The sequence below is a fragment of the Penicillium argentinense genome (genome assembly GCF_028826775.1).
Source record: "Penicillium argentinense strain IBT 30761 chromosome Unknown utg000005l_segment0_segment0, whole genome shotgun sequence".
NCBI lineage: Eukaryota > Fungi > Ascomycota > Eurotiomycetes > Eurotiales > Aspergillaceae > Penicillium > Penicillium argentinense.
Window position 1 is genome coordinate 743,094 of NW_026622664.1, and position 19,561 is coordinate 762,654.

General features: G+C 51.7%; 8 protein-coding genes across 8 annotated transcripts; 6 read left to right on the forward strand and 2 right to left on the reverse strand.

Moving 5' to 3' along the window:
* Window positions 1-1,497: 1,497 nt before the first annotated feature.
* N7532_005078 (uncharacterized protein) lies at window positions 1,498-2,348 on the reverse strand (the record flags this gene model as incomplete). Its single annotated transcript, XM_056617572.1, has 2 exons — window positions 1,498-1,837; window positions 1,903-2,348. 2 exons carry the CDS (start codon window positions 2,346-2,348, stop codon window positions 1,498-1,500), a joined length of 786 nt encoding a protein of 261 aa, XP_056473731.1.
* On the forward strand, window positions 2,268-5,690 carry N7532_005079 (uncharacterized protein; the record flags this gene model as incomplete). The annotated part of the gene is made up of 7 exons (XM_056617573.1): window positions 2,268-2,270; window positions 2,370-2,435; window positions 2,498-2,641; window positions 2,708-2,810; window positions 2,871-2,887; window positions 2,945-4,554; window positions 4,616-5,690. 7 exons carry the CDS (start codon window positions 2,268-2,270, stop codon window positions 5,688-5,690), a joined length of 3,018 nt encoding a protein of 1,005 aa, XP_056473732.1.
* A 706-nt stretch (window positions 5,691-6,396) lies between these two features.
* Window positions 6,397-7,750, forward strand: N7532_005080 (coenzyme A transporter; the record flags this gene model as incomplete). Its single annotated transcript, XM_056617574.1, has 2 exons — window positions 6,397-6,681; window positions 6,755-7,750. 2 exons carry the CDS (start codon window positions 6,397-6,399, stop codon window positions 7,748-7,750), a joined length of 1,281 nt encoding a protein of 426 aa, XP_056473733.1.
* A 501-nt stretch (window positions 7,751-8,251) lies between these two features.
* On the forward strand, window positions 8,252-9,359 carry N7532_005081 (RNA-binding ATPase activator ESF2; the record flags this gene model as incomplete). The annotated part of the gene is made up of 3 exons (XM_056617575.1): window positions 8,252-8,823; window positions 8,882-8,979; window positions 9,028-9,359. The coding sequence occupies 3 exons, from the start codon at window positions 8,252-8,254 to the stop codon at window positions 9,357-9,359; spliced, it is 1,002 nt and encodes a 333-aa protein (XP_056473734.1).
* A 230-nt stretch (window positions 9,360-9,589) lies between these two features.
* On the reverse strand, window positions 9,590-11,315 carry N7532_005082 (ribosome-binding protein NMD3; the record flags this gene model as incomplete). The annotated part of the gene is made up of 3 exons (XM_056617576.1): window positions 9,590-10,481; window positions 10,540-11,154; window positions 11,245-11,315. 3 exons carry the CDS (start codon window positions 11,313-11,315, stop codon window positions 9,590-9,592), a joined length of 1,578 nt encoding a protein of 525 aa, XP_056473735.1.
* Window positions 11,316-11,537: 222 nt separating this feature from the next.
* On the forward strand, window positions 11,538-13,550 carry N7532_005083 (RsfS/YbeB/iojap family protein; the record flags this gene model as incomplete). Its single annotated transcript, XM_056617577.1, has 1 exon — window positions 11,538-13,550. The coding sequence occupies one exon, from the start codon at window positions 11,538-11,540 to the stop codon at window positions 13,548-13,550; it is 2,013 nt and encodes a 670-aa protein (XP_056473736.1).
* A 2,340-nt stretch (window positions 13,551-15,890) lies between these two features.
* N7532_005084 (RmlC-like cupin domain-containing protein) lies at window positions 15,891-17,457 on the forward strand (the record flags this gene model as incomplete). The annotated part of the gene is made up of 4 exons (XM_056617578.1): window positions 15,891-16,250; window positions 16,308-16,523; window positions 16,585-16,708; window positions 16,766-17,457. 4 exons carry the CDS (start codon window positions 15,891-15,893, stop codon window positions 17,455-17,457), a joined length of 1,392 nt encoding a protein of 463 aa, XP_056473737.1.
* Window positions 17,458-17,748: 291 nt separating this feature from the next.
* Window positions 17,749-19,380, forward strand: pex12 (ubiquitin-protein ligase peroxin 12; the record flags this gene model as incomplete). The annotated part of the gene is made up of 2 exons (XM_056617579.1): window positions 17,749-17,806; window positions 17,963-19,380. 2 exons carry the CDS (start codon window positions 17,749-17,751, stop codon window positions 19,378-19,380), a joined length of 1,476 nt encoding a protein of 491 aa, XP_056473738.1.
* Window positions 19,381-19,561: the final 181 nt, after the last annotated feature.

Genomic DNA, 19,561 nt, shown 5'->3' on the forward strand with positions numbered 1-19,561 from the left:
GGACCGGCCCACCCCAACCATGGAGTCTATTTGGCGCTATACCAAAAGAGGCTAGCTACACCTCGACTCCATGCACGATGCCGGCTGTGAGATGCGGGCTAAATATGAACCCTGCGTGTCACAAATCGGGGGGAATAATAGGTTCTGCTAAGACTTGGAAATGTCGCCGCCAATCAGCACTCCTCCAATATATGGTCGGGAAGCTATAATGATTAGCGACATCAGACTGCATTGTTATGAATGCCTATATGTATATTTGCTGCCTTCCATCTGGTAGCTTCCGCGGAACAGTGGTTCACACCTCAACAGTCCGGATGGTTGATGAATGTTTCCTTCCGAAAGCAGGTTGAAATTTGCAAATATCATAAAGCGGCATCCTCACCCATGGGATAAATATATCACAAAATGCATTATCATTCTCTACCATATGCACAGTGCTTGGCACTTTAAACGCATCATGATACATTAGTTTCGTGGATACGCTGATATCATTCGACTATCCCTCGACAACTTTCCATTATCTCTCGCATGCAATACACCTGTAGATTACTTGGCGATCTTCAAGGAGATCGTATGACTGGGCGCTCATCTATCAATATTCCTGCAAGGATATATACAATGGCCAGTGTTGTAATGTACACTGTGGCTTGTTTCGTGTCCGTTGTCCGACAGTCCGCCTCGTAGTTTACATAGCCAGCGCCTTGGAAGGAGACAGTGCACAACACGTTCGCTTTTTCGAGAGATATTAAAGACAAAGAGCTAATACGTAGCCGAAGATTAAACGATTCAAGGCGTTATTTCCTGGAGTTGACCTTGAATTTCGGCGGTGGGAATATTAGAGTCGGCAAGCCGACGTGGCGGTTGCGACCGCTTTTACTACATTGATTACACGTAAAGGCACCAAGATTATCAAGTATAATTGAGAAGCACGTTAATTAAGCAGTTACGACGTATTTAATGATGATTGCGACCCGAGTCGTAAGGCGGGCCTGTTCGAATGTTGAATTGGGATTGGCAACGTCGAGATTTGTAAGAAGACGATATTGAATAGGGTAGGAAAGGCCTAGAGTATTTTGAAAAGGGTCAACAATCCCATTTTAAATTGCATTGGGTCTTTGCAGCTAGACAAAAATGAGAGAAAGAAATGCAGATAGTGAATGAACTTGTCCTTTGACTGAAAATATATGCGCAGACACTGGATCAACCATACTGAGAGGCGCTCTACTTAAAAGGAAAGAAGGGATTTGCAGCGTGATACTATAAAACAGAATAGATTTTGAAGCTGGCGTATTTTGAGATAAGCAAAGCCTGTGTGGTGGACAATGAACTACTAGTGAACATTGTCCGAGGCCAGATAAATTGCCTGCAAGAGGTGGATCCCCTCGGAGTAGGATGTTGATTGGAGAAACGATCGATTCGAGAAAGAAAGAGGTTATTCAATCGTCCTTCTTTAGATGGCTGATATTGGGCCATGACGGTGAGAAATGATCAGTCATTTTAAGTCTCCGTGTGGTCGATTGTGGAAATCCAGACTAGGTTTCGAGAAAGCACTCCATGGAAGTATATGATTGTCGCACTCGGTCGCGATATGAGTGCAATGAAAATTCCACGAACAGATCCAGAAAATTCTCCTGATCGCTGCGATTCGAACGAGGGGAAATACGCGGGTGGTTGGGGGCGGTGGTGGAAGGCCAGGCCAGGGGGAAAGGCAGCAGCGGCGGAGGGCAGGAAGTTCGCAAAGTCGAAAAGGAAAAAGTGGAAACCGACGGCTCCCGTCTGCTCCTCCTCTCCGCCAATCACCGCCCGCGGCCGAGAGCGCGGTTGATCGACCGCTCGTCTGCGCTTTTTACCTTTTGACACTTCCTGCTTCTTCCCCTTCCGCGACGTGCGCGTTCATCTCACCCACCTTCGTCCCCATCCCCGCCTGCCACCAAATATCCCGGGTTGTACCTGTTCCTACGACGCGTTCCTTTGTAAGTTTGCGCGAGTTTACTCCATCTCCTTCTCCACTGCTTCCGTGTCGCCTCGACCTCCTCCCCGAAACTTGCCGTGCCACTGTTCTGGACACCAATCTCGACAAAGTCCGGCGTTAATTGTCGTGAATCATTGTTGTGCCTGTCGCACGGTTGAAATTCATTGTCTGCACCGTTTCTATACTTCGACAAGCTTGCTAACTCTGTCGCGTGTTGTCCAGCTAGTTCATGTACGAGCTCAGTCGCGGTCGTCTCCAGTAGACACACGCGTACCTGCACCACCGTTAAGAGATCATGGTATGCGATATCGCCCATCCCGATTTGATCTTTCGCGGTAACACCGGACGCGGAGAAGCGACTACCAGTGACGGACATGCAGCTGACATGATGGGCTAGGTCTTTTTCAAACGAAAACCGGTCGTCTACCTCCCACGGCCTGTGATCCAAGATGAAAACGCCGAGGTATATATCTATGCAATGTGTTCCCCAGGGGAGGACTGAAAGGCTGACGGGTCCCTTTCTAGGTCTGGGTCATCCCCGCTACCAGCGAGGTCTTCACCAGCTACGAGGCGTACCTCTCCCGAATGGACTTTTACAAACAGCGTCGGTTTATCTGTGAGATTACGGGCCATTCAGGCTTGAATTTTTTCGAGGCACTGCGAAGCGAGGTACGTGCCCATGGCATTGCAACTATAATGGAGACGAGTAATGAGCTGAAATTTACCGGGCCCTAGACGGAGGAGTCGCGCGAGGTGAACAACACTTTCCCAGAAGCGCTTAAGGAGCCGATTCTGCGCCGAATTCAGTTCTCTACAGTATCGAGGGTCGACAATCTAGGTAAGTCTATTGACCCTTTGTTGAGTCGCGTGAGATCCAAGCTAACTAACGTTCTTGCAGTGGATGAAATCTTCGAAGTAAGAAGACCGATTGTAAACGCACAAGGAAATTAAAAATACTAACCTTGCAACTAGGAATTCAGAACTGACTTCTATCCCGGCGAAAATGTACTTATTCTACTGGAGGACACCACCAGACTACATGGGATCATCAGAGACAAAGCAAACTTCGCCGAACAGTTGTATGCTGATGGAACCATCAAGACTCCCGCCTATGCCAGGTATCTAGTAAAGATCCAAGACCGACAGAATGAGGAGGCGTTGCTTGACCACGACCACATCACCCGGGATCGAAAGGCATTCACCAAGCTGATGCTTCGTGGTTTCATCAAAAATAATGTAACCCGGGAATCATGGACCGGTGCCCCATGGCTCGTCAAGCCCTCCATCGCCGAGGAGTACAAGATCGCCACCGAGGTCCCCAAACACCTTCAGTATGGCGCCAAGGTCGCCGAAAAGAAGGCGCAGAAAAAGGCGGACCAAGAAGGATATTTTGGCTTCTTCTCTTCTCAGCAATTACCGGCACTAAAGCCGGCTACGAAGGCACAAAAGGCCAAACTGTCCGCTCAGGACCTCGCGAGGTCCAGCCAAGCACAATATGAGGAGTACCAGCGATCGCTCAACGGAAATCCCACGTTCCTACTCCCAAGCAACCCCCTCCGCCCATCAAAGCCTCCGGTGGTCGGCGACAAAAAAATGCAACCACCTTCTATGCCCTCTGGACCGTCTGCGGTGTCTGTACCTTCGGTGGTTATCACGAACGAGTCAGTGCCCCCCGCGCCGTCGCCTCCACCAATTCGCTATCCAGTGGAAGATTTGGAACTTCCTCCACCCCGGGACGGCAGTCACCGCCCTACTCTGAAGTTCATGATGGTGGGCGAGTCGGATGAGGATGGAGTCGAGAATCTCTTGCCAGATGACTTGGAGCCCGACTCGGTTGGTTTGCTTTTAGAAACCTGGGATACTCTCAATGTCTACTGCGAGGTATTTCAGATTGACTCATTTACCTTCGATGATTTCCTCCAAGCCATGCGATTCTCTTCTGAGGAAATGGATTGTGAACTTTTTGTGGAGATCCATTGTGCCGTTTTGAAGAAGCTGGTCAACTCAGAAAACGACAACGGTGCCATTCAGATCACGCTCCCAGATTTTCCTGTCGAAGAATCCGATGATTCTGAGGACGAGGAGGACGAAGATGAAGAAGAGCCGGAGGAATCGGCTGGGAGAATGACGACCCGGGGCAGCCTGGCCAAAAAGGAACTCGAGTCGTTGAAATCACAGGCCGATAAAAATGAAGAAGAAGAGGACACGCAAATCCACCGTGCCGCCGAGATGTTCACCAACTACGGGTGGATTGATCGCCTTCGTCGACGTGATTTCCGCAACGGTGGATGGGAGCTCGTGATGATCGGTCTTTTGCATCAGCTGTCTGTCCGTCCTCGGTACGAACAAACTTGCAACGACATTCTCAAGCACCTTGCACCCTTGGATGCAAAGCCTACACAGAAGACTGCCCAGGGACAGTATCGCACTCTCGACATCAACTTACGGGTTAAAGCTCTTCAGATTCTCACTACGCTCAGCTTGGAAACCAAGGCCATCCGCAATTATCTGGAAGAATGTAGCAACCAGATGACCGAATTTCGCAAGGTGAAGATTGAGCATCAGAAGGCGCGCAAAGCAGCGTAAGTGACATGAACCACTGACCATATTGTGTTTCTAAAAACTAATCTCATGCCTCGCCAGACTCGTTGAACTTCGCCAGCTTCACCAGGATCGGAAGGCACTTCAGCCGGAACCCGAAAAGAATGAGAAATCTCCCACGCCTGTACCAGACCTTGAAGGCATGGACGATTCCAAGTTAACTCTCGAGGGAGATTCCGAGATGCCCATGGACACCGAAGACGAAGACACGCCTCGCCCGCGCGCTCTTCGTGGTGGCGTTGACCGTGCTTTGGAACGCAAAAGGAAACAGGAAGTTGAGCGAGAACGCAAAGAGCAGCTGGCCAAGCAACCCAAGGGCTCGAAGCAGTACCAGAAAGTCCTCAAGAAGATCGATGATCAGAAGGCCAAGATCGAGAAGCTGCAGGAAGAAATCGACACGGTGGACAATGATTTGCGGGAGGCTGACTGTCCCCGAACGCGATGTCTGGGTCTTGATCGATTCTGCAACCGTTACTGGTGGTTTGAACGCAACGCCATGCCCTACGGAGGCATGCCAGATAGTTCAACTTCTGAGGCTTGCTACGCCAACGGCCGTCTCTGGGTGCAAGGCCCCGATGATATGGAGCGCGCAGGCTTTATCGACTTGACCGATGACCAGCGCAAGGTGTACCACAAGCACTTCCAAACAACCCCTGCCGAGCGCAAGAAGCATGAAGAAGGGTCCACGCATCTGCTGAACGCCCGTGAATGGGGTTACTACGATGAACCCGAGTCGATCGAGCAGCTCATTGCATGGCTGAATGGACGTGGCAACCGGGAATTCAAGCTCTTGAAGGAGCTTCATCTCCAGCGAAAGCACATTGTCAATTACATGCAGAACCGCCAGGCGTATCTGACCGAATCCCGTGACCGAGCCGAGTCGGAAGAGATGCCCACCAAGCGGGTGACAACCCGCACCAAGACCTATTTGGATCTGAACGAGAACGGCCTTCGCTGCCTCCGTTGGAGAAATACGACGGCTTTGAACGAGATTGGGCATCTTCACGTCGACCCAGACCGTCCAACCAAGCGCCAAAAGCGGAACACGGACGATGCGCGCGAGATCAAGGCGACTCGAGGCAAGCCCTTGACTCGACAAGGTTCGCGCAGAGGTTGATTGTTCTCCTTTCTAACTAGCTAGGTAAAATCTACTTCAAATCATGCGACCACGATTTTGTACCATTTTTACTATCAGGCTTCGGTGAACTGTATACATTCCGTGCATCTGCGTGGGAACGGGAGTCAGGGGGGTTTTGTGGTCTTCTTTTTTTTTGGCTGGAATCAGATAGAAACGCGCACATAGAAACGTTTATATTTCGAAAAAATTCGTAGTACGCGTATGCTCCAGTGTACTTTGGTCGTGAGACGCTGACCATTCGGCCTTTCGGGAATCGTTTGACTTGGAAGACTTACCCGCTTCCGCCACTCGGGAGTGTAACCATACCGTAATAACGCGGCTACACACGGCGGGCGGTTGGTATCGGCATGTCAGGCTCGTACGCCGAAGGTCCCACGGCGCCTGGCGAAAGACGTCAGTGCTTGTCCGAAGTTCAGCGTGGGCTTTTGCCTCCAGACAATCTCTATCTCTCCCTCTTGACTCTGCAACATCCTCAGCGCGGCGGAGAACAGCATACCACCACGGCATACGGTATATTGCACGGATTGACTGCTGTATCGCCCCGTCCATCAACCCGACGATCCTCCGGTAGCCCGAATCAACTTTTCCAGATATCGCCGAGTGATCACGAGGGGAAGACCGTTATTTCCCAGACCCTCCCACCCGGTGCGCCTCGGCCGCGCACAGCGCCCCCTCCCTTCCGCTCATGTCGACGGGACCTCAAGACCATGCGCAGTCCCATTCCGCTCTTCTTTCACAGCCACGCCACCGTTTTCCCTCAAGCGCGGATATCAGTCCGCAACCTAGCCATCCGATGAGTGTGCTCGCACAACAAGGATCGTCCTCGACGCCGGTTACAGGTGGCACCAATGGTCAGGTTGTGAACGTGGAGAGAGAGCAGAAGACAGGGCAGCAGCAACTTCCCTTTCAGAAGCGGAGTGTGGACTACGTATCGCGAAGCGGCCTAGCAGGAGGAGTCGCCGGCTGTGCGGTAAGTGCGCTGGAATAAAACACGAAGATCTTCTATCCCATTGAGCCTTTTCTGACGATGCAAATGAACACAGGCCAAAACGGTGGTCGCACCGCTCGACCGCGTCAAGATCCTCTTCCAGGCATCCAACCCGAAATTCGCAAAATACACAGGCAGCTGGACCGGACTTCTCGCTGCAATCAGTGACATCAAGCGCTATGAAGGGGCCAGAGGCTTATACAAGGGACACTCCGCTACCCTTCTGCGTATCTTCCCCTACGCGGCCATCAAATTCCTAGCCTACGAACAGATCCGTGCCATTGTTATAAACTCCCCGGACAAAGAGACCTCAGTCCGTCGATTGGTATCCGGCAGTTTGGCCGGTATTACCTCTGTATTCTTCACATACCCGCTCGAGCTTATTCGCGTGCGTTTGGCATTTGAAACAAAACGGTCGTCTCGGTCATCCCTGACGGATATTTGTAAACAAATCTACCGCGAACGCATCACGCCCCCATCATCCGGCGCAGAAGCAGCACCGGCCGTCGCTGCCAGCACACAGCAGGCCTCTGCAGGATTTACCACCGCCGAGAATGTCTCGTCAACCGTGACCAACGTCGTCCCCCGCTCCGGCCTCGCAAACTTCTACCGTGGCTTTGCTCCCACCATCCTCGGCATGCTCCCCTACGCCGGCGTGTCGTTCCTGACCCACGACACGATAGGCGATTGGCTCCGCTACCCATCTGTCTCCAAATATACCACGATCCCCGATGAGGAGAGTAAACCGAAGAAAGGCTCTCGACACCCCCAGCTTACCGCCGCAGCAGAGCTTTTCTCTGGAGCTATCGCTGGTCTCGTGGCCCAGACTTTTTCTTACCCACTTGAAGTCGTCCGACGACGGATGCAGGTCTCTGGCGCAGTCGGCGATGGCCATCGCCGCAGCATCCTTGAAACGGGCCGCACGGTCTGGCTTGAGCGAGGATTCCGTGGGTTCTGGGTTGGGCTGACGATTGGGTACATCAAGATTGTACCGATGTCTGCCACCGCTTTTTTCGTTTACGAGCGTATGAAGTGGTCTTTGGGAATTTAGGCAAAGCATCGTTCCCTTCGCCTTTCCATGTGGCGTTTTTCTTTCTCGCTGCATACCCTATGCTAGCCTCAGCATATCGCGATAGATCGACGCACACTTTTTACTTTTTCTATTTCTTGCGGATTTGATAAACTCTCATTCCTGGCTCTTGATTCCCACTTCTGGCGTTGTGATTTTCTGATCTCTTTTCGGTTGAGAAGCATAGAGAGGTCACTTGGCTTTTGGTGATACACTGAAGATGCACATAACTCGGGCAGGATAGACCTGTCCTTTCTGATACCAATGAACAACACTTCTATCTTTAACAAGAGAACCTCTCTATAGAAGCAAATATCAATCATTGGAGATTACTGGGAATACCATAGTTACCCCTCTGTATTTGATACCTTAGTTGAGTAGAGTGGGTGGGTCCTTAATAACGCACGGGCCATGTCAAAAAAAAGATTCCAGGCTTAATCGCGACTGACCTCCCGACTTCCCTCTCGCTGCAACCACAACAAAATGACAACACGCATGCATAACGAGTTCCTCGACCTCCCCGAAAGCGATGAAGAGCTTAGCGACCACGGCTATGAGTCCGAAGAGAACCTGACGAGGAGCAAAGGCCGAACGACCAAGCGACAGCGACGAACTGATACTCAGGATCTGCTCGGCCTACAGTCAGACCAATCAGACCAAGAAGTTTTTGACGATGATGAGCCCGAGGGAAAGGGAAAAGCGCACAACAAGACAACGAAGCCTCGTGATGACGAAGTCTCCGAAGACGACGACGAAGCCGAAGATAGAGATGGTGGCGTTTACCTCGACACCACGAAAGACAAGAAGCCTCTCTCCACAAAACAACTGAAGCCCACGAAGAAGTCGAAAAAGAAGCCGGGTGTCATTTATCTGAGCTCTCTGCCGCCATATCTCCGACCATCTGCTCTACGCACGTTCATAGAACAGCGTGGTTTCGGACCCATCACGAAAGTATTCCTGCAGCCGACCGTTCCCAACAGCTCCGCGCCGAAGCGTCGGTCAAATAAAAGAAAGACTTATTCAGATGGATGGGTGGAATTTCAGAGCAAGGCAACGTAAGTTTATCCTTCCCCGCTGTCCGGCCGAGCTGTATTAATTTACTTGCGAAAATAGCGCGAAGCTCGCTGCAGAGACGCTTAATTGCCAAATCATTGGAGGGAAAAAGGGATCGTGGTACCATGATGACATTTGGAACATGAAATACTTGACTGGTATGGAAACCTCAGTACCTCGATTCTTACTCATACTAATGATGCTAGGCCTCAAATGGGATCAGTTAATGGAGCAGATGAGAATCGAACGAGTGCAACGAGAGGGACGCCAGAGAGCTGAGGATATGAGGGCGAAGAGGGAAGAAAAAGCTTTTCTGGAAGGCGTGGAAAAGTCTCGGATTCAACAGGGTATCGAGAAGACGAAAGAGGCACAGAGAAAGCGGCGCTTGGATGCGGGAGATGCCGCGGAGGAGCCCCAACCGCAAAAGCCCCAAGAAAAGAAACCTCGGAGGACATTCAAGCAGAATGATATCGTTTCTGCGAAGAAGACGGAGAGTCTCGGAGACGACGCGAAGCGAGTCTTGGGCAAGATCTTTTGATCTATCTACCCTGCCTGGGCAGCTGCTATACCAAATACTCTACCAAATACTTGTATTGAGATATCCATGTGCCATCAATATTTGACGATGAAGGCACCTATTTGCATTTGTGCATTCTGTACACCATATGTGATGATTCTAAATATTCGAAACTTTTGATTTCTTGAGAGCCCATCGTAAAGAAATATAAACGCCAGCCATGATCGTCAAGGATATCACACGCAGAAAGCTCATTCGTCACCACCCATGTTCAACTCATCAAAATCATCAAGCAGCTCTTCCATGTTGATCTTCGGAGCCTCGTCTTCGCTGCCGCTATCCTCCTCCATGGCATCAGCCTGCTTACGAGTCTTGTAAAGATCCAGGGTCTGTCGGAGCTCCTGATCCTCTTCAACATCACGCAAGAACATCTCGAAGTCGGCTTCGAGGCGATCGGCATCTTGCTTCTGGGCGCGAGTGGGGGCAGCAGAACTGGCAGCAGCAGCAGCAGCCTCTTCTTCATACTCGCGGGCCATGCGCTTGAGGCGCCAGGCGCGGTTCTTGGGTTTCTTCTTGCGTGCGTAGTGCTTCTTAACCAAGACAACATCTGGAATAGTGGAGCCGTATTGACTGCTAGCTTCGATCGCATCGTAGTTATCGTCGTTGAAGATGGTATTGGTCAGGTGGTATCCGAGGACTGAGTCTCCGACGTGCAAGACGCCGCCAAGGTGGGTTCGTGTGAAATAGGTGGTGTCATTAGATCCAAGATCCGAGGCACGAGCAACAGTGGCCTCGGCCAGGTAGAAACGACCGTTTGTCTGACCGACAGGCTCAATATCCAGCACCATAAACTCCTTCAGCTCGGTAACATCGGCGAGACTCTTGAACGGAGAGCGCCAGTACACAGCCGTGGGAACGTCACATGTCTGGAGTGTCTGGGGGTCGATGAGGTTGACAGAGCTGCCGACGCGGTGGCAAAGGGCCAAAGGAGAAATGTTTCCAAGCTGACGGGCAAGCTTGATAGGGAGTGCAACCAAATCATCCTTGCAGATGGGGATGAGTTCGATTGAGAAGGAGTGCTTATACTGAGCAACACTTGTATGGATATCCATACTAATCAACTCGTGCGATTTGGTGACCTTGCTGTTGAAATAATTAGCATATATGCCTTTTCAGCATAAGAGGGAGTGGCTATCCGTACCATGGAGCCACACTACACAGAAACTCAACCATGCGCTCGGCTTCGTTACGCTTAGCGAAGTAGAAGTCCAGACCATCCTTTGCCTCTTTAATGTTGACAGTATCCTTGTGTGCGCCGTGCTTCAGAATGAGCTGTTCGAGGTACAAGAAGGTACGCTTGTGAGGGACCTTCTGTCGGAGTTGGATCGACGCGCGCCAGGCATGGTGGGTGAAACTCTTCTGACAGTCGGGGCACTGCTGCGTGGCAACCACATACTCAACCTCGAAGGACTGTTGAATGATGGTACCCTGGAAAGCCTCTTGTTGGATTGTGAGCTTGACCTTGACACGGCGAGAGTGAGGTTCAGTCCAAATGAAGCTGGCATCGATAATTCGGACTTTCGATAGGCCACGAAGGCGGCGCAAACAGATCGCTAGGAGTTCTTTCGATTCGGGAGCGGCGACAAGCCAGCTGTTAGGGGGTTGTAGCCATCGCTCGCAATCCCTGCAGAAATGCAGCGTCGATTCACGTTGCACGCCTTGCGAGACATCGACCGAGAGGCGAACACAGTCTTGGCAGAGTGCACCAGCAGCAGTAGTTCCATCAATAGGAGCACCGCAGTTGCAGCAGAGAATACTGTAAAAGTTAGCATACAGATCAAAAAACATCTATCGAAGTCTCAAAAAAAAAAAAAAAAAAACCCCGCGATAAGAGAAAAAAACTCACGTTGCAGTGACGGGTTGGTCCTGCTGCTGCATTCCCGACATGGGAACGGGGGCATCCAGATCCATCGACATCTTCGCGAGATTCCAAAAGGAAATTCCCGTTAGTTCAAAGAGTCTGTGAGAGGGACGGAGTCACGAACGAAGTCGATTTGTAACTTTTGCCCCGCTGTTGATCGAATCTTTTATCGCTGACTCAGCGTTTGCACTGTTTGCACCCCGATACCAGTTTCGCCGGCTTCTCGGTCGGGATGATCTCATTGATTTCATCTGATTTCTCTACACCGTTGCGCCGCCATGAGCAGAGCCCTGTTGCGAGGGGCCGCGTGCAATTCCTGCCGCCATGAGGTTGTCAGGTCATTCCTTGCCGCCTCCGGCGTTCCGATGCCTCGATACACCTTTGCTATCCGACCTGCCTTCACTTCCAGAGCTTTCTCCGCAGTAGGAACGCTACGGTCTGATCGTCCCCCTGTCTCGCAACCCCCGGAGATCAACCCGTCACCAGTGGAAGGGAATGCTGTGGAGTCAACACCCAGGAGCTCTGCTGCCACGCCGCATGTTCCTTGGTATTTACAGGAAGAAGCGCCCGTCGACGAGTCTCGTGCCGTACCTAGTGACCACATCCCGCAAATCCCTGAGAACTCTCCCGAAATGCTTCCGGTGCTCCTCGAATATACATATAAAGATCTTGGTCTGGACGAGTTGAAGCTTTTTGATCTGCGTGGACTTGACATTCCTGCCGCGCTGGGCGCCAATACCATCATGATCATTGGAACGGCACGCAGTGTGAAGCATCTGAATGTGTCTGCTGATCGCCTGTGCCGATGGCTTCGGAGTAAATACAAGCTCTCCCCATATGCCGACGGTTTGCTAGGTCGCAACGAGTTAAAGATCAAGCTCCGTCGTAAGGCCAAGCGAGCGCGTGCTGCCGCCAATGCTGGTAGAATGGTGGACGAAAAGGATGACGGCATCACTACCGGTTGGATCTGTGTGAATGCTGGAACAGTGGATAAGGGAGCCACCGTGACAGAGCTCAGCGATGCTGGATTTGAGGGATTCGGCCAGCTTGACACAGGCACCAATGTTGTGGTCCAAATTTTCACCGAAGAGAAGCGAAGTGAGGTTGATCTGGACGGCCTCTGGCAAGGAACCTTGGATAGAGCCGAGCGAAAAAGACAGCAGGATCTTCAAGACAGTACCGAGTCCACCCCAATCAAAGGCCGTGCACCCAAGATCGCTGGCTACCCTGGCGGCCAGACGAGAGGAATCCACACCGTGCGTGACGGCCCGAGCAAATCTGCCGACTCGAATATGACTGCCGTCTTTTCTACCCCGTCAGCCCTAGGGCAAGTTCCTGGAAGTGGAATGTCCACAGAGGTGCTACTCGAGATTCTCACTGGGCTGCCTCATGAAAGTGCCAGGAGTGAGCTTGGAACTGGTCCCGATGATTACCAATCTACTCTTTTTCTGCGACTGCTACATGGGAGTCTACCATCCGACATGTCCCACAAGGACATCGCGTCATTGCGCTTGAAGTTGCAATCTATAGGAATCTCACGCCAGCACCCGGCGTACAGCAAGCAAGGCTTATTTACTTCTTTTACCGACTATCTCGGCAATACCTATGATTTGAAGGATGATCTCGCGTTTGAGGTAGTATCAGCATTATTGACTCCCCAGAAGATGGAGGGCCAGTTTGGGCAGCCTGTCTCAATTCTGTCTGAGGCGGACATTGAGCTGGCTTTGCAAGTTCTTGAGCGCCTCAGTCTCCGCGGTGTCCCGATCCTTAATCTGAAAGTATTCAATATGCTATACCAAGTCGCCGGCACCACGGCTGACCTTCCATCGAATCAAGACCACCCACTGGAATGGACCGAATCCCAGCGCCAGATGCTGAGTCGACTGTCCAAAATTGTGGCCGCTGCCGATGTCCCTTTCGACGTGGAGCAGGCGCGCCAGCTTATGGTGACCCAGTTCCAATGTGAAGACTACGATGGGTTTTGGCGCCTCTGGCGACAATTTCCTCTCAAGGGAGTCAGCCGTACTCCGGAGGACTACAGGAGACTGTTCCAGCTACACGCTGATCTGGGTGAAGAAAAACGAGCGCGCGACTGCATCTCTGCGTGGGTGCCGATGATGGAGCGAGAAGCTATTCCAGTTCTGCTCCAGGGTTCAGTCGTGACTCCCCTCATGCACTGTCTCCTCGTCGCAGATGCAGATATCCAGAACCGGGCACAGGAGGGCACCGCGAGTTATTTCCTGGATGTTTGGACCCAGTGTCAAGAAGCACTTGTCCAAGGTCCCGGGTAAGGGTGGATGAAGATACATTGTATAGTAGCTGTAGCATATATTTGTCCTATACCACACGCGTCCGACTATGGTCCTTGCCAATTTAAGATCTTTTAGGAGATTGTTGTAGCCACACTCTTTTTACCTCGAATCGCGTCCTCCCGTGACATTTGAAAGCATGTAATAAAATCCAGACCCAAGTTGCAAGTATAGGAATAGTACAGGCCCAATTTGACCTGGATCCTAAACATCTTTTCTTTCAGACCAAGATATTATTCGAAGCCAGGGACGAAGATATGCCGTCATTTGAAGCCATGGCGGATTCAAGTTCCCGCTGCCTACCTAGGCTTAGTGCGACTTGACTTCGTCAAAATTCCCATTGAATTCAACCATGATAACTCCTCTAGTTGTTTACCTTCGCTGCCATGCTGTCGCATTCCGCTGATTCCGTTGAACGTTGGTAATTCTGCTGACAGTACTGCATAGCACGATCGGGCGCTCCGCAATGTACCCGGTCGATGCCGTTGCCCTTAACTCGCTTACGGACAGCGCCCCGCCCCGATTCGTGTTGTAAACTTTACTCACTTCGAGCATCTTAAAGTCGATACCGAGGAAATAAAGAGACTATTTATGGAGAATGGCGACGACAATCAGTGGCTTGTTGTCCTTGGCCTGCCACCTTCGGCGATACAGAGGCTCGACAACGAGAAGCGCAGCAGTCCCTTGGGTGTTGACTACCGCTAACAATGGGAAGGTTCCGCTGCACTTATCAAAGTGGTCCCGTCACAAGCTCATATTATAACGACCCACAATATTGCCCGCATTATTGACGATCAGCTTAACTCAATGGGACTGAGAGGAGAGGATTGGCAATGAGCCGCAACAGCTACCTATAAGCCGAATTCTTTCAAGGGGAAACAGACCAGGCGTTTATTTCATCTACCCGTCAATCCTTCGCCAACCGGCTTTCACGTTTGGGCAACGCTTGTCATTGAGACTAGTATGATCGAATCATATCCCCGTCTTCTTCGGGATGCGTACTGGTGGTTCTCTAGTTCCAGTGAGATGGTGCGGATGGTTTTGGTCATCAGCATCAGCATTAGCTCGAATATCCAGAAACGGAGCAGCATCTTCGAGAAATAGCAACTGGCTCCCCACACGATCCACATCCTCTCACCAGCGCCGTTATCAACAGACTATACCCGGACGGGCTCAGATGCTGTCTCTTGCCCAGCAGCCCGCAGCAAACCAGCTGGCATACTGTTCCCGTAAAGTTGAGGTGGCCCCCAGCGGCATCGTAAGTCTCCCCACGATTATCCCATTTGCGGCGCTATTCGACCGGGCCCCGGAAAAATGAGAGACTGACATTATCCTTGGAGAGCAGGAGTTTGAGATCATTACACGCATCCTGTTCTAGTTCAAGATTGTGAATTACTACCTATGGCTATCCAATCCCCTGCACCAGTTCAGCTGTCTAGCTATATAAATGTTTAGATAACTCAAAAAGTAAGTATTTTTTAAAAAATCCTCTGTACAAAGGTATCCAGGCGCCGCCCTGTACTACAATGTATGTGACTGGGTAGATGACCAGGTAGATAATTGTTTAACAGATGACTGGGACTTTACTCAGGTCTTCAGGTAATATATAGAGTAAAATAGCGAGAGCACTTTGGGCATGGGGCCTGAGCAATCGCTGTCACATTGAAACAGGCAACATCATTGGCGTAGGTTGCTTGGTAAGTATCTAAGTAAAAAATGACGGGAAGCGAGCGTGGTAGGAGAAAAGGAAGCGTGGCTGCAAAAACCTCCCTGTCTTTTATCAATTATCACACGAAACTGCGATCATTGCCATTGTTGTCCATGTCCAATTTTTGTTCGTAGGAAACTGGCGAAAGCCGACAGCTCTGCGGGTGATTCGTATTGCCGCGGGCTCCAGTCGGGAGAGCTAAAGCCGGGCGACGTGCGGAGACTGCGGAGTACTGTGGTAGAAGGAAAGATGCTGCCTTGGCTCGCAACATTCTACATCCGCGGTCTAAAACATTCCTAAGGGTTACTATGGCACTTGTGGATACAGCATTTGAATTTGTAATTACCAAGAGGTCATTGGATATGCTCATTTATCCTTCATTGCTGCTGAATGAGCCGTGCAAACACCGGCCCAGGAAGCCATCGCCGAATTACGTGCTCCTCACTCAGAGTGGCAAGGGATGTCTTGGGCGTCATTGCGCTCTTCCCCGCATCCCGTTTTGATCCGCCCTCCATGCTATCTCCTTCTTTTGCCATCTTTTCTTTTTACTTAAAAAGCCGCATCCCCTCAAGCCAAGACGCGTGTGACACAGAGCCAGCAGCCCTAGTGTCACCATGCATGCCCATTTTCTGCTGGCCCTTGCAGGCCTATGCAGCGCAATCCCTGTCCAAGATGGACCCCAGCAACGTCTTCTGAATGGTCTCGAGCTCCCGACTAATTACAACGGTGTCACCGGCGGCGGACGCATCCCGTTCACCCCCAGTCACCGAGACCCATATGACAAGGCCGTGGACTCTGTTGGCGATAAGCTTGATCCGCTCCCTTGGCGCAATGGACTGGGTGCATCTGTCCTCGGTCCCTGGAATAATGGGCGCTCTCGACAGAGTCCTGACCTCGTGAGGCCTCCCAGCACCGACAAGGGCAATCTGCCCAACATGCGCTGGAGCTTTGCCGATTCCCACATCCGCATTGAGGTAGGTACTGCTACTCTTTTTCAAGCGAGCCGGACAAAGTATTAATTATACATACAGGAAGGAGGATGGACTCGACAGACCACAGTCCGCGAACTCGGAACCAGCGTCGAACTTGCCGCTGTCAACATGAGACTTGATGAAGGAGTGATTCGTGAGCTTCACTGGCACAAGGAAGCTGAGTGGGCGTATGTTCTCGAGGGCGAGGTCCGCGTGACCGCACTTGACTATGAAGGGGGTAACTTCATCGACGACTTGAAGAAGGGAGATATTTGGGTGAGTTCTTGGCTGCTGCCGCAGCTACTGCTCTCGGTTCACAGCTAACTTATCTCTATAGTACTTCCCTAGTGGTGTGCCTCACTCTTTGCAAGGACTGAGTCCCAACGGCACCGAGTTCCTCCTGATTTTTGACGATGGCCGCTTCTCCGAAGAATCAACATTTATTCTGACAGATTGGTTTGGTATGCTTGTGCAGTGACCCCAACCCATGAACGACATCGTGTTAACACATTTCACAGCGCATACCCCTAAGTCCGTGCTGTCAAAAAACTTCAACCTGGATCCCAGGGTGTTTGCCCACATCCCTGCCGGGGAAAAGTACATTTTCCAGGGCTCTCAACCAGGCTCCATTGATGAAGAAGCTCCACGGGGCAAGCAGGCGAAGAAGTCCAAGTACCAATTCACTCATCGGATGCTTGACCAGGACCCCATCCAGAGCACCAACGGCGGTGGTGAGGTCCGCATTACTGATTCGAACAACTTCCCCGTTTCCAAGACGGTCTCAGCCGCACACGCAATCATCGAGCCTGGTGCGATCCGGGAAATGCACTGGCACCCCAATGCAGACGAGTGGTCATTCTTCATCAAGGGTCGTGCCCGTGTCACCATTTTCGCTGCCGAAGGCACTGCTCGAACCTTCGACTACCTTCCCGGAGACGTGGGCATTGTGCCTCGCAATATGGGTCACTTTGTCGAGAACATCGGGGATGAGCCCATTGAGATGCTCGAGGTTTTCCGCTCTGACGAGTTCCGAGACATCTCCTTGTTCCAATGGATGGGCGAGACTCCTCAGCGACATGTGGCCGATACCCTCTTCGCCGACGACCCTGAAAACGCGAAGAAGTTCCTTGATCGGATCCAAAATGCTGAGCATAACGTTGTGACCAAGCCCGACTTCCGTCGGGAGGGCCATTCGGGTCTGGAACTTTAGCTTTCTCAAGGGCTCGATCATTTTCGCTGTAGATATGCCATTGAATACTTGAATACCTAGGCATTTAGAATACTGCTTGTAGAGAGAATCAAAATGGCTACGTTCAAACACACTATTCTTCAGCATAATGTAAGTCGTGACATTGTAGAGTGGGAGGATGGAGGTGAATCGGATGTCAGGATGAGCCTCGGCTGCCGATCTCGTTCCGGCAATCGACCTCCGCAACTGCACCTCGCCCACCTCCGCCTCCGCCTCTCCTTCAGCCTTCGACGATGACTGGTGCTCCCCACCATGGAGTACCTTCCTAGTCTTCAACAGGAGTTCGATGAGCACAAGCCGTCGCTCTTCGGTGAGTCTCCCATGCCCAAGCCTTTGCGGGGGAGTCAGATCCCCAGACTGGGACCATCCTACGTCTCTATTGCGGAGTCTCTCACAAGCCGCGGTCGCAATCGCAGTCGCAGCCAGAGTCACAATCGCAGTCCCTAACCAGTCCATCACTCCTCAGAACTCCTCGCCGAGCAGCAGTTATCCGACCTCCTTCCCCCTTCCCTCCGATACCTTCTCGCGGTCGCGACTCACCGCCATCCTCGGTATCTTCTCCGGATCCTGAACTCATATGATGAGGTCTACGCCCTTCTATCGCTTATCGTCGAACGCTACTACCTCCGAACTTTTGGCGGCTCCTTCACAGAGAACTTCTACTCTCTCAAACGCGAGCGCGTCCTCCGCACCAAGAATGGCGAGATTCCACGCGCCCAAGTCGGCGCCGGCGGACCCGTCCGCGACGCCTTGAAACTGCACTCAGCCGACGTGTGGAAGAACTTGTTAGTGATGGTCGGCATCCCGTACCTGAAACGCAAGCTTGATGAAGGGTACGACATCCATGCTGCGCCACAGGCGTCTCTGGTCATGGGCGGCGGGCCACGATATAACCCCAGCGACGACCTGCCCGCCAACCCGACAGTGCGTCAGCGTATCTTCCACTATTACAAGTGGTTCTTGCGCAATGTATACCCGTCTGTAAATGCGGCGTACTACTTCTCTATCCTGGCGTTCAACCTCGCCTATCTCTTCGATAATACCAAATACTCCTCCCCATTCCTCTGGCTCATCGGCTCACGGATTCGCCGCCTCGGAGCCGCTGATCACCGTGCCATCGCTGAAGTGTTGGATCCTAAGCCGGCCCCTGGTGGTTCTCGATCTCAGCGTCCAGGTTCGGGGCTCATGGGCCTGCTCAGCCCGCAGAACATGTACCCGCAGCTCTTGACGTCGCTTCGATATTTCCTGCCGGCATCGATCTTTGCCCTAAAGTTCCTGGAGTGGTGGCATGCTAGTGACTTCTCCCGTCAACTCGCTCGCAAGGCGACAGAGGTCCTCGATCTACCGGCACCTGTGATTTCAGGGTTGACCAACCCCGCCGACCGGAAGAAGTCAGCCCAGGAAGAAGAGAAGAAGCAGGCAGTGGAGAAAGAGAAGAAGTCCGCTTCGGGAGATCTCAAGTCTGCCCTGAAGTCTTCTCGCCGACACCAGCCTCCCATCTCCGCGACTTCCTATCTCCCCATTTTCACCGTGCCCTTGCCCCCGGCCGATTCCTCTAGTGCCAATATGTGCCCCGTCTGTTTGAATACCCTTACCAACCCGACAGCCTGCCAGACAGGCTATGTGTTCTGTTACGTGTGTATTTTCCACTGGCTCAATGGCGAGCACCAGCGACAGCTGGATTTCATGAATGGAGAAGGCGCCGGTGCTCCTTGGGAGGAGGAAATCACCGGGGATGAGGAGAATGTAAAGCAGGATGATCATGAGCAAGAGCCAGGGTCTCGCAAGCGCGGCGGGAAGTGGGAGAGTGGAAAGGGCAGATGTCCGGTTACAGGGCGACGAGTCCTCGGCGGCACGGAGGGTCTGCGACGCGTGCTGATTTGATGATGATGCACATATTCAACCAGCATCGTATTCCTACATATACCACTTTGGCAATAGAGTCAATTTCCAGTGTACATTTGCATATTTTGAAATCAACGGATGTGGTCTGCTGAAGACATTATGCCATTATCTCAAATATGTGTAAAGTTCTATTAATAGACTCTGTATTTCTATAGCTTTT